The sequence below is a fragment of the Ictalurus furcatus genome, chromosome 3, assembly GCF_023375685.1.
Source record: "Ictalurus furcatus strain D&B chromosome 3, Billie_1.0, whole genome shotgun sequence".
Classification (NCBI taxonomy): domain Eukaryota; kingdom Metazoa; phylum Chordata; class Actinopteri; order Siluriformes; family Ictaluridae; genus Ictalurus; species Ictalurus furcatus.
The window spans coordinates 14,251,728-14,265,778 of NC_071257.1; the positions used below are offsets into that span (position 1 = coordinate 14,251,728).

Genomic DNA, 14,051 nt, shown 5'->3' on the forward strand with positions numbered 1-14,051 from the left:
GGCACTGGCTTCTTACAGCTTCTTACAACCAAATACGAGTGCTGCGCTACTAGCATGCTGGCTAATGCCTTCTTTTTCTCCTGTCTCTTCTTACTCTCTTCATCCTCACTGCTTCAGTGTGACTAAGCAAAGAGGAAAAGGAAACATTTGCAAACACACCCACCCATCCCAATTCTAACACGTTGTCAGCCCATTACATGCCCAATAATATATTTACCATGTAGAATTATCATTTTAGCCATCCAGCACAATATGACTCCAGTCCCTAAATCCAGGCAGGATAATCCAAAATCCCTCTTAAGCCCTTGAGATAGGAAGCTGCAGGGGCATGTGGGTAATTTCTTGGACATGGGAGCTGTGTTCCAGAGTTCTAAGAAAACAGGGTGGTAATAGTGGTACAGTCAAATTAGAGTTCATAACCCCTGTGATGGTTTCAAGTCCTTTATAAGCAGATGTCATATTTCTGATTAACCTGTACTACTACAAAAATAGTTATAATGAGCAGTATTGCATCTTTTGCAGCGGTAAAGCTCATAGATAATGTTGCACATTTGTTTCAAAGGTGGAGAATCGTTATGCTAAATTCCCCGAGCTCTACCTTCATAATTTTGGAGGGCGGTGGGAAGGGCTCGGGTAACAAATAGGGCAGCCAGAGCAGCAGTTTTCCCCCCATTCTCTAGTTGATCATTACAGGAATATGAAACCAGCAGTTCTCTGCAATATTTGTAGGCCTGACTCATCCCACACTCTGTATGTGTCTTTGATTAGTCTGGGGCTTTTGGAAACAGAAGTGTGATGTGACATAGTGTAGAGCGGGTAAATGTGTAGAGCTCAGAGGCAGCTAATGCAAACAGCAGCTGCACAACAGCTGAGAGGCTGTCTCCCAGCGGAGCAGCAGTGGTAAAACACACCTTCATTGGGGCCCCTGAGCCGGGGCATGTGCACACACAGCTGTCATAGAAACACAGCTGTCAAATGCAGCTTGCTGCGCCCCTGTGAACATACGTATCAAACACACAACATAGTGACGCACTGACAAGTTGACACCAAAGCATACTCCCATACACACACAAACCGGATGTGATTCATTTTGCATTAAGTTGACCTCAGATTTACTTTAAATAAATAAATAAATAAAATCTTTTAGTATACTGATATAATAAAACGTCACATTACAGAAATAAACATAGGTTCAGTATTGTGATGCATGTGTAGGTTTTACTGTAACCTTTTCCAGGTAGGCTTACCTTCACTGTGTTTCCCGGATACATCATCATGACTTCAGGTCAGTAAGTTGAACACTAACACTGGTTTACTGCTCATTTGGTGTAATCACTCAAACACCAAAAGCAATTATTCAGATTTTATCCCGTGTTAAATCTGTATACAAGCGGAAATGATGAACTTATACACAGAGATGAATAAGAACAAGATGTACAGATTTATTATGGGGTCATATACTGAGAACTGAGTATGAGTCTCAGTAGGCTAATTATCTTTCCTGTTCTCTGATGTTTGACTCTGCAAAGTCGGCACATTCTTCCGTGGCTACACAAACTTTATCTCAATTCCTTGATCAGGCTTTGTCACAACCCAACAAAGAATGAAGAAAGCAGAAGCAGTTGCCATACTAATGACTTTCATATTCATATATTATAATATATTTACACATACATACTATCTATCTATCTATATTAGTATGTATGTAATATATATCTCCATCTATCTATCTATCTATCTATCGAGAGAGAGAGAGAGATCTATCCATCTCTCTCTCTGACAGAGTTCAAGGTGTTGACTTGGCCTCCAAATTCCCCAGATCTCAATCCAATCAGGCATCTGTGGGATGTGCTGTACAAACAAGTCCGATCCATGGAGGCCCCACCTCGCAACTTACAGGACTTCAGGAGGTTTCCATAGTAACATAAATTACCTTACCACACAAAGACAGGCCTCTTTTCACTTACTGGATTAGAGAGTACACTATATTATATGGCCAAAAGTATGTAGGCCTTCCCCAGACTGTTGCCACAAAGTTGGAAGCACACAATTATATAGGATGTCTCTGTATACAGTAGTATTACAATTTTCCTTCACTGGAACTAAGAGGCCCAAACCTGTTCCAGCATGACAATGCCCATGTGCACAAAGCAAGCGCCATTAAGACATGGTTTTGCCAAGGTTGGAGTGGAAGAACTCGGGTGGTCTGCACAGAGCCCTGACTGCAACCCAACTGAACACCTCTGCAATGAACTGGAACTCAGACCCCAGACCGTCTCATCTTACAGTAGTGTCTGTAGGATACAATGGGTATGACTGTCGGGTGTCCACAAACTTTTGGCCATAGTGTATTTTGGGGTGAAAAAAGATAAAACGGGTGATCTAAAAATAAAAAACAATTGTTTTGGCACAATAAAAATTTATTGAAATCTGAATTATGTAATTAATTGTTGAAATGTTTTTATTTAAATTATGTAAAATGAAAAAAGTAGTAAATGGTATTGCTTCAGTTCTGGCTGAACCAAACAAATGGGGGGAAAAAAGTAGTTAAACAGAGTGTCTGCTAATAACTCAGCTATGTGAGATGCTCGTGTTTAGAGTAGGTAAATGTTTTTTCATGTCAGGCCTGCCTTACATCTAGCATGTGGGTTGCATTCAATTTTAACAGCCTCCCACACTTTCCTAAAACTAATGCAAGCCCACATTTGGTATGATACAAGGTCTAACACAAAGAAATAAAGCTTACATTCTCATCATCAACTATGCAAAACAAATACATATTTACAGAGAAATATTATACAGCGTGAAGGACGACAAGGATACTTCACCTCTTTACAGTGATGGCCTTTTTTTTTCTTTTTAATAATAATAATAATAATAATAATAATAATAATAATAATAATAAAAAAGAACCCAATGCCTAAGTCATGGTTTGTTGGAGTTTCAATATGTTTATTATGCTGACATGATTCGGTCTTCTAGAAAGTGTTTCATAAAATGTTCTGTAAAATCATCAGCAATCATTACAATAGCTTTTCATTACAATTGTTTACAAAGGAGTATTTGAAAGACTAAAGGAAAAAAATGTACAGTAACAGGATAAATGTATGTACCATCATAAACCTTTACCATGTTCTGATGTACTGGAGGAATGGAATGTTCAAATACACAAAGTAGAACAATCACAAATCCCCTGCCCAAAAAACAAACAAAAAAAACATATCAGTTCTTCCCTTTTCTCTCACTCTCTCTCTCTCTCTCTCTCTCTCTCTCTCTCACACACACACACCTCTCCACTGCCACAACCAGATGCTTAAGCCTACTAAACCTGTTACAAGGGCACCTGTCAGTTTCATTCATGTCCTGTCTTTAGTGAGAGCCGACTGTCCTTCCCACTCTTTGGCTTATGCTGATGCTCGTCTATCATTAACCAAATTAAAATGAGTGCTCGTTTTGGTTTTTTTTTTAAGACAGTGGTACAAGTCAGCAAAATGCTCTTTGGAAGTCAACACAACAAAGAAGCCTTAAAACAGAAATAAACAGGAAATAATTTAAAGAGCTAACAAACTTCTAATTGGACTAACATAAAAAACAGTGTATGGATAAACAAGTGTGTGTGTGTGTGTGTGTGTGTGTGCGCGCGCGCGCCCAGTGACAGGGCAAATAAGTATGTATGCCAAATAATCCCTTTGACATTACATCAGAAACGATCCTACACTCTATAAAGCTAGTTTTCACTCATTCTACGTGCACACATACGTGCACACACATGCACATACATTTTTGATAGCTCATAGCACATCATCAATCCGCAATACATGAAGTAACAAGCCTCTGCTCAGACAGTGCATACAGTGTCTAGGAAAAGAGGAGGATTTCAGCTTAAAGCAATGATGAGCTTGTCAAGACCTTATGCTTGGAGTGTTCGGCTTTAACGGTTGCAGTGTTTGGTTAGATGTAGTGGTTCATTTTAGGTGCACTGGTTAGTCTTTAGACTGAACAGTAGATTAGTGACCGTAGATTAGATGATCCAGGAGGACATCGGCACAGAACTTGCAGTGCAATGGTGGTGGATGTTTAATAGCATTAATAGGAGACTTACAGGTCTTGTCCTAGGCATCCTCAAATGTGGTCAATACAAAGATCATTCTTCTACAACCTAGTCCAGCTGGTGAAGATTCCACATAGTCCACAGTGTTTGCTTTTTCACGCAGTGTTTGGATTCCTTACAAATGTACGAACAGTCCTATTTCTTCTTTGCCGTGACATTCTTGCACACCCAGTTCATGCCATCCTAAACAAATCGTGCAAAAACAATCACGCACATGTTTTTTATTTTTTAGTTAAAAGTACTGGTTTCTACAGTATGAAAAGAGGAATGCTTATGCACAAAATATAGACTTTTTTTGTACCTGGACTCCTTCGCCTGTAAGAGCAGAGCAGGATTGGATCTGCCACACACGATCTCTAATGGTGTGCAGATTCAGACCCTCTGCAATCTCTGAAGCCGGAGCAGCAGTGAGCAAGTCTTGCTTATTTGCAAAGATAAGGACAGGGACACCACTAAGTTTCTCCTCGTCCAGCAACTCGGCTAGCTCCTGTAAAAACATCAACACACACATTAACTGTTTTTTTATTACCTGCTGTCTTTCTCCGCAATGAAATCTTTCCTATTAGGAATTCCATTTTTAATAAAATGCAAACAGTTTATCCTCCAGACATACATGCTGTGATTTTCTCATCCATACCACCCCACAACACACCACCAATGTTTTAAAAGTAAAATCATTGCAGAGTTTTATCTTCAACTGAATATTTGTGCAGACACCTGATTTCTCCCTCTCCCTTGCTCACACACACACACACACACTAATATGCTCACCTGTCCCGTTTCTTCAAACCTCTTCCGATCTGCACTGTCTATGACATAAATCTAAAACAGACAAGTTCTATTAAGAAAGTATTCACAAGCACGAAGCAGTGACAAGCAGAGACATGATAAACTTTAGTTGAGCATATTAAAAATTCCTAAATCACATTCATAAGTTAGATGCTGCAAAAACAAACTAAAGTCACAAACTGGCGCTGTAACCCCCAATGACTAAGAACATCAGTTAAGACCGCACTGAAAACACTTACAAGCACATCAGTGTTTTCAAAGTAGTTTCTCCAGTATGGTCTGATCTTTCTCTGGCCTCCAATGTCCCATACATTTAGCTTGAAACCCTGGGATTGCACACTCTTAATGTTGAAGCCCTGGTGTCGGGGAAAGAAAAAAAAAAAGAGAAACATGCAGTTTTCCTTAAAAGGAAATGTTATTCCATACAGCAGGAGAAATGAAAAGGAGGGACATGATATTGTTTTCCTTGCATACATACTCGAAATAAAACCATTAAACCCCCCACATTATGTATAAAAGCATTCAGTGTGCCTCATTTATATAAAGCTAGATGTGAGCGGATTTATTCATAAATCATTTACGTGAGCATTTCCACAAGAAATGTGTTATTCATGGAAATCCAGCAATTTTGGAAAGACATTTGTATCCTATTCGTGCTCCCCACTGTGTGGAAATTTATGCATAAAATGACCAACTAAAATAAACCTTGACTGGCTTTAAATCATATAAATCTCGATGAGTTACTGCACTTTTATTTACAGATTACCTTATGAAGTTTAAAATGGCTTATATTTCAATTACACACAAAGGTTTAATAAGCATTTTGTGAAACCCAGTCATTTCATATTAACTTCACATTAACTAAAAAAATTAATAAATATAAATCGATAAAAAGGACAAATAAGACCAAGTACATACATACAAAATAAGTACACCCCATGGAAATTGTTGGCTTTTTTGACATATTTCGACAAGCAAACATTTTATCCTCTCTGAAACAGTGTCTACTGCTAAAGTTGATGCACTATATCAAACGACATAAAATTGACATTTTGTAGTAATTTTCATAATTTAAATAAACAAAAGACAGATCAGTCACTTGGAAGAAGTAAGTACACCCCTACATTTATCACACTTTCAAATCCATAAAATTAGAATCAGGTGTTGAAGACTGGGTGCCAGTGATTAGAACCTGCTTAGGGAGTGCAGGTGGAACCTGTCTTATGTATACCCCTCTCATATCTAGTGTCTGGTGTTCCCGTTGTTACTGAGGTGCGTGGTGCCATCATGCCAAGATCTAAAGAGTTCTGTAAGGCCTTCAGAAAAATGGTTGTGGATGCCTACGAGTCTGGCAAGGGATTTAAAAAGATCTCCAAATTAATTGAAATTCATCGTTCCACTGTAAGGAAAATCATCTACAAATGGAGCAGATTTCAAACGACTGCCAATTTGTCCAGGACTGGCCGTCCCAGCAAATTCAGGCCAAGAACAGACCCTCTGATGCATAAAGAAGTCTCAAAGAACCCCAAAATTTTATCACAGGATCTGCTAGCAAGTCTTGCAACTGTTGATGTTAAAGTGCATGCTTCTACAATCAGAAAGAGATTGCACAAATTTGACCTGCATGGGAGACGTGCCAGGAAAAAACCTTTGCAAGACTACAGTTTGCTAATGAGCAAATAGGCCAAGACCAGGCGTTTTGGAATAATGTGCGCTGGACAGAATGAAAGATAGAGTTGTTTGTCCACAGTAACAGTAGACATGTTTGGCACAGATCAAAGACAGCTTTTCAGGAGAAGCACCTCATACCAACTGTGAAGCACGGTGGTGGAAATGTTATGGTTTGGGGTTACTTCACTACCTCAGGGACTGGACAGCTTGTATTCATTGATTCAACTATAATTCTATATCATATCAAAGAGTGCTTGAATAAAATGTGAGCCCATCTGTCCAAAAGTTGAACCAAAAGTGGACCTTTCAACAGGATAATGATCCTAAGCACACTAGCAAATCCACCAAGGAATGGCTCAAAAAGAAGAAATGGAGGGTTATGCAATGGCCTAGTCAAAGCCCTGATTTGAATCCCATTTAAATGTTGTGGGGTGATTTGAAATGGGCTGTACATGGAAGAAAACCCTCAAACATCTTGCAACTGAAATATTGCATGGAAGAGTGGTCAACAATTCCAGCAATCAGATGTCAGAGATTGGTGGGCAATTATGCAATAATAATAATAATAATAATAATAATAATAATAATAAAAAACAATAAGTTATTCCTGCTAAAGGGGGCAATACTAGCTTCTGAGGTCAATGCACTTACTTTTTCCTGAGAATAATCACATCTATTGATATTTCTGTTGAATATATGACAGAAAAAAACTCATTTTCCTTGTGGTTTTGTACCAACTTTATTAATAGGCACTGTTTCAAAGATGATCAAATGTTTGCTTGTCTAAATATGTCAAAAAAGCCAACAATTTCCATGGGGTGTACTTATTTTTTCACATAACTGTAAAATTAACAATGCTGTATAAAAGGAGAGCGGGCTCAAGCGGTGTATAAGTCGGTTCCGTTTTCCAATGACATCTACCGTTTAATGCTGTGCAACACTTTATTAGCCAGCATTAAGTGACGATAAGTCTGGTACGTCTCATTTGGCTGCAGTGTGCTGTATGCTCCCTAGTGTGTCATCAGGCTTCCCACGACACTTACTATTTCTCCAATATGCAATAGGGGAGAGTGCACTGGCACATTCTGGCCAACAGTCGCCAAGACACTATGCTTTGTATTTTTTTTTTTAAAAAAAAGAGGTTTTCCTACATGATGTGTCTTGTTGTCCACAATCTATAGCAGATACAGTGCCCCCCAATAATATTGGCACCCTTGGTAAATATGAGCAGAGAAGGCTGTTTAAAATTGTCTATTGTTTAACTTTTTGATAGTTTGTTTAAAAAAAATGTTTTTTTTTTTTTGTTTTTTTTAAATTACAAAAATACTCTGCTCTCATTGATATTAAACAATTGCAAACAACACAGGTTTATCAAAAAAATCTTTGTTAAATATACAGTACTGTGCAAAAAAAATGTAGGAATCCTATTTTTTTTTTTTTGGTACAAACTGTTACAGATTTTTTTTAGTTTATAACCTCTACATTATCGAGTCAGTACAAAAAAACATTTTAGATTCCCAAACATTAATTTTCTAGCATAAAATTAAATGTTACAGAAAAATGTTTGTATGTCATAAAAGAAAGCAGCATATTACATAAGTGCAACTTCCATTTAAAACTGCACAAATTCTACCAGAGACTACTATTTTTATTTTGTGTCACACGTAATACTGACTTTGTTTCATTTACTACTGTTTACTGTATTTTTTTTTTTTTTAAATGTAGAAACATTTGATTTCATTATTCTGAAGGCATCTTTGCTCTACAGCGTTAGCACCCCTATGAATTCATATGAGAAAAATGTATATGAAGTATATTCCCATTGATATTTACATTTTTTAGTACACCTGGATGACTAAGTGACTTCCTGTTTCACAGGGGTATAAGTATGAGGTAGCACATAGGCCAAATTCCCTTATTCATAACAATGGGTAAGACCAAGGAATATAGCTGTGATGTGCAGCAAAAGGTTGTTGAGCGTCACAAAATGGGAAGTGGCTATAAGAAAACAGCACAAGCACTGAAAGCCCATTTTCACCATCAGGGTGATAATCTGGGGATAATTAAGACGTTCCGGTCAACTGGAAAAGTTATGAATCAACCTGGAATTGGACGTGTGTCTATTTGTCTCAATGCACTGTGAAGAGGATGGTTTGAGTGGCCAAAAAATCTCCAAGGATCACAGCTGGAGAATTGCAGAACTTAGTTGTGTCTTGGGGTCAGAATGTCTCCAAAACTATAATCCGAAGTCACCTACATCACCACAAATTGTTTGGAAGGCTTTCAAGAAAAAAGCCTCTACTCTCATCCAAAACCAAACTCAAGCGTCTTCAGTTTGCCAGACTCTACTGGAACTACAAATGGGATCGAGTTCTATGGTCAGATGGAACCAAAATAGAGCTTTTTGGCAATAAACACCAGAGGTGGTTTTGGTGCACACAGAGAGGTAGCCATATCGAAAATTACCTCATGCCCACGGTTAAATATGGTGGTGGCTCTTTAATGTTTTGGGACTGTTTTTCTGCCAGAGGACCTGGACATTCTGCAAGGATACATTGCATCATGGACTCTATCAAATATCAACACATATTAAATGAAAACCTGACTGCCTCTGCCAGAAAGCTTAAACTGGGCCGTGGTTGGATCTTTCAGCAGGACAATGATCCAAAACATACATCAAAATCAACATGAAAATGTTTTACTGACCACAAAATCAAGCTCCTGCCATGTTTTGTTTGCAATTGTTTGATATCCATGACAGCAGTGTGTTCTGGTGATTTTTTTTAACAAAAGATCAAAGGTTAAACAATAAAAGACAATTTTTTTCACAGCATTCTTTGCTCATATTTACCAAGGGTGACAATATTAGTGGAGGGCACTGTGCATATATTTTGTCCCTCCATTTTCAAGTCAAACTAATTTCTTTTAACATCATTAATTTCACATCTAATTCACCTATTCTGTAATTTGGCTCCATATATTGGCCTTTTCAAGGGGTTGACACACTGCTAAATAATATATATATATATATATATATATATATATATATATATATATATATATATATATATATATATATATATATATATATTTATATTTTTATTTATAGGTGCTAGACAAAACTTTCACTTCTAACGCTAGAACATCTTTTATCATTTACTTGTCATATCAGCTGTGTCATTTATGGAGTTTTGTGGGCATCACCAAATGCTATGCATTTGATGATTTTTTTGTTTGATTTGGCTTACACAAACATTTACACAAAAATATGAGGACCAATGTCACAAATTTCATTTAATGAATGTAACCTTTATCGGTCTGCACCACCTGTGGTGGTGTTCAGTGAAATATAAATTTAACATTTACTACTAAACATTTTTGTGGTTGCCCTACTCAAACACACCTGATTTATGATTAATTTAATTACCAAACCAGAACAGGAAAAACACTATGTATTTACTTGCACACTGTACCCTAGTTAAATCCTATACCTGTGTAGGAGTGATGTGACTGATGTCCTCAGAAGCCAGCTGCTTGAGTAATGTTGTCTTTCCTCCATTATCGAGTCCAAGGAGCAAAATGCGCACCTCCTGGTCTGGAGCACTCTTCAGCTTTCGGAGAATCGATAATAAACCCTGAAGTACAAAAATACTATCAAAACCCTGTCCAGAAGAAACCTGAGAGATTTCATAAAGGAAACAAAATGGACAGACTTACAGACAAATGCAGGATACACATTTAATTTAAGAAATGTAAATAATACAGACGGAAATCTGCTCTCTGATCTTTCCAGTAGTCAAGATTGTCTTATATAACTTCCCCTCTGAAAGTACTGGAACAGCAAGGCCAGTTCTATTGTTTTCGCTATACAATGAACATATTTGGGTTTAAGATCAAAAGATGAATATGAGATGATAGATCAGCATCCATTTCGTGATATTTACAGCTAGATGTGTTAAACAACTTAGAACATGGCACATTTTGTTTGAACCCAACCATTTTTTTCAAGTGATCAAAAATATCGGAACATGTGACTGATCAGTGTTTCTTGCTACCCAGGTGTGTCCTGTTAAATTGACTGTTTAAAGAATTAACAGCTCTGAATATCTACTCTTGTTTTGAGCTGTGGGTTTCACCTGTGAAGACTGCACTTGTTAAAATAGACAAATCAACATGAAGACCAGAGATCTGTCTATGGGAGAAAAGCAAGCCATTTTGAAGAAAAGAGGGAAAATCAAAGCCATTGCACAACCATTGAGCATAGTCAATGCAACAATTTGGAATGTACTAAAAAAACAAAACAACAACAACAACAAAAAAAAAAACAGTGGCGTACTAAAAACCAGACATGGAACGGGTCGACCAAGGAAAACAGCAGCAGCTGATGACAGACAGCAGTTGGTGGAGGTAGTGTCATGGCTTGGGCTTGCATGGCTGCTTCTGTACCAGCTGCATATGGTTGAAATTACAGTCACTTGACTTGGAACAGAAATCTACAGAAAAGTCTTCAAACTTACAGAGAAATACATCCAATCTAATTGGGAGGAACTTCGTCATGCAGCAAGACAATGATCCAAAACACATTGCCAACACAACAAAGGACTTCATCAGGGGGGGAAAAAGTGGAAGGTTTTAGACTGGCCAAGTCAATCATCAGACCTTTAACCCAATTGAGCATGCATTTCACCTCCTGAAGATGAGACTTACGGGAGAAACAAACAACAACTGAAAGAAGTTGTGGTAAAAGCCTGGAAAAGCATCACAAAAGAAAGTCAGTAGGTCACCAGATTGATGCAGTTATTGCAAGCAAGTGATTAGCAACCAAACATTAAGTTTTATTTACTTTAATTTCCTTGAAGACTCTGTTCCTATACTTTTGGTCACTTAAACATTGGGTGGTCTGGCACCAAAGGGGTCATGTTTTAAGTTGTTTAACCCATCTAGATGTAATATGAGAAAATAAAACCTTAAATTCTGGTCTATCGCTTCATATTAATTTTTTTGATCTCAAACCCAGATGTCTTCAATGTATAGCGAAAACAACAGAATTGGTCTTGTTGTTCCAATACTTTCTGAGAATACTCCAGTCAGAAGAATAAAAGTGAAAGGGAAAAAAAAAATCCAACATATTTTACCCCCTGCTTATATGAATTCACAGATCATCAGGAACAAACGATTTGTATAATTTGATGATGAAAACAAGTGTGAAGAGGCCATTAAAGCAATATGTCCAGTATAGGATTTGTTCTAATGTCGATGTGGACAGTATTTTCCAGTCACATAACCTTTCTCAGAAATTCTGCTCATGAACAAAGGAAAATGAAAACCACTGAGTAGGAGTTCAGCAAAATCACCAGACTGAGCCATGGTCACACTTCTGACCTCTTACCAGCTGAGAAAATGATCCCTGAAATCTTCCCAACACACTTCACAGCAGACACTAATCTCAAAACCAGTTAATGTTACTTACTTACTTACTTATTATTATTAATAATTTTGAACGTAGTCTGGAACACTACTAACATCTACAAGAGTCTATAAGAAATATATTCGAATGTTTTCTTGAAATTTTCTTCAGCGTCTGCTGAGATTTAGAGGAGCTCTTGGCATTCTGACTACTAGTTAAGTCTGACTAGTTACCCGCTAGTTTGAGTTTTTTTTTTTTTTACCAGCAGATTAAAATCCGATTCAAACCGCGTGAGCAGACCTTAAACACAGTAGCGTTACTCTGAATCATTATTTAATTATTTCCTACTGACGGAATATGGATATAAAAGAAACGTCTCTTTCTTCTTCCGAACAGTTTGCAATATTTAATTAAGCATCTTTATAGTTATCTAAATAATAGTTTATAGTTATCTAAACTAACGCTCGCTTGGCTAGAGAGTTAGTTACACAATCCGTTAGCTAGCTAATTGGCTAGCGACCTAATTTTTCCACATTAGCTAGCCGGGCCCGTAAGACACCGTTTTCCATACATTCTTGTCGAATAAATCGGACGGGATGAACTGTTTGTGGTCTCGGTTCTGTCTGTTCAACATAAAAAAAACAAACAAACTAATAAACAAGTGAATTCGCTACGCACCATGTTGATGGTTTTCCTCCGGAGACGCCGAGGAGGGTTACTAGGGGAGGCGGGTGACGTCACGGGCTTTGGTCGGATCAGAGATCACCGAGGAGATCCGGTGAGAGGGCGCGCGGAATCCACACATATACCTAACCACACATAAAGAAATGTGATGTTAGAACAGCATAGAAAACATCAATTATGTCTGATGATGAAAGGAGGGTGAATTCAGGTATATTGGGACTTCAGGTAAAGTTCCTGAGTTTAACACAGCAGTGTTCAGTTTCTAGCCTAAATCAACTATATATAACGGTGAAATGACCCACTGGTGGATTTTATGATGTGCATTAATTGTGTTTTTATGAACCTTCATGAAGCAGGGGGAAACGGTAGACTGGGAGATACAGAGCTACTTCAGCTTACTATTGAGTATGTAGAGATTTTTTTACTCAGTGTACAGTGTTCATATAATTATACAGATTGATATTGATGGTTTTTTTTTTTAAATCTTGTGCTTAGCTGCTACTGCAAGAAATCCATCCATCCATCCATCTTCTATACCGTTTTATCCTTTTCCGGGTCACGGGGAAACCTGGAGCCTATCCCAGGGAGCAACGGGCACAAGGCGAGGTACACCCTGGACAGAGTGCCAATCCATCGCAGGGCACAATCACATACACACATTCACACACCCATTCATACATTACGGACATTTTGGACATGCCAATCAGCCTACCATGCATGTCTTTGGACTGGGGGAGGAAACCGGAGTACCCGGAGGAATCCCCGCAGTACGGGGAGAACATGCAAACTCCGCACACACAGGGCGAATGGTGGGTACTGCAAGAAATATTTTATAAAATGCTACTTAACTTTTAGTTTGACTGTGATTTGTAATCTGTTTATACTGAATAAAAAATTATTGGTTATGAATTTGGAAAATATTGAAGATTTTATAAATCCTGTTGTTGTTGCTGTAAGAAATGAATTACAGAATGGTATTTAGGCCAGCATCATTATATATAGTCATGTTAAAATAGTCTTCTGCATTCAATATTAGAATATGTTGATCAATTTGGAGAAGACTTTAGAGAAGTCCTGTTACTGAAATTTGATATATTGATGCATTGAATATGTATGCTACAAATAAATAACACTGTAAATGTGCCTTTCATTAAAATGGTTTTCAGTCAGTCTTGACAAAAGTGTAAGCTGTGTTTCTTTAGAAGACGATGTAAGCATTTTAACCTGTACACTTAGGTCAATACCATGAGGATTTCAGAAATGTATAATATTTTGGGCATTTTATTTTATTAATGACCTTAGAAAATATATCTGAATTCACACTACCACACTGTCACACTAATTAGAACAAGCATTAAAAAAAAAAAATCTATAGGCTACACCCCTGAT

The 14,051-nt window shown here is 37.6% G+C and overlaps 1 protein-coding gene across 1 annotated transcript; it reads right to left on the bottom strand.

Annotated features, from left to right (window-relative positions):
- Positions 1-2,875: 2,875 nt before the first annotated feature.
- On the bottom strand, positions 2,876-12,734 carry arl3a (ADP ribosylation factor like GTPase 3a). Its single transcript, XM_053620891.1, has 6 exons — positions 12,657-12,734; positions 10,063-10,206; positions 5,140-5,256; positions 4,883-4,933; positions 4,413-4,598; positions 2,876-4,294 (listed from the first exon to the last, which is right to left on the bottom strand). The coding sequence occupies exons 1-6, from the start codon at positions 12,657-12,659 to the stop codon at positions 4,247-4,249; spliced, it is 549 nt and encodes a 182-aa protein (XP_053476866.1). The 5' UTR covers positions 12,660-12,734; the 3' UTR covers positions 2,876-4,246.
- Between the last annotated feature and the right edge of the window lie 1,317 nt (positions 12,735-14,051).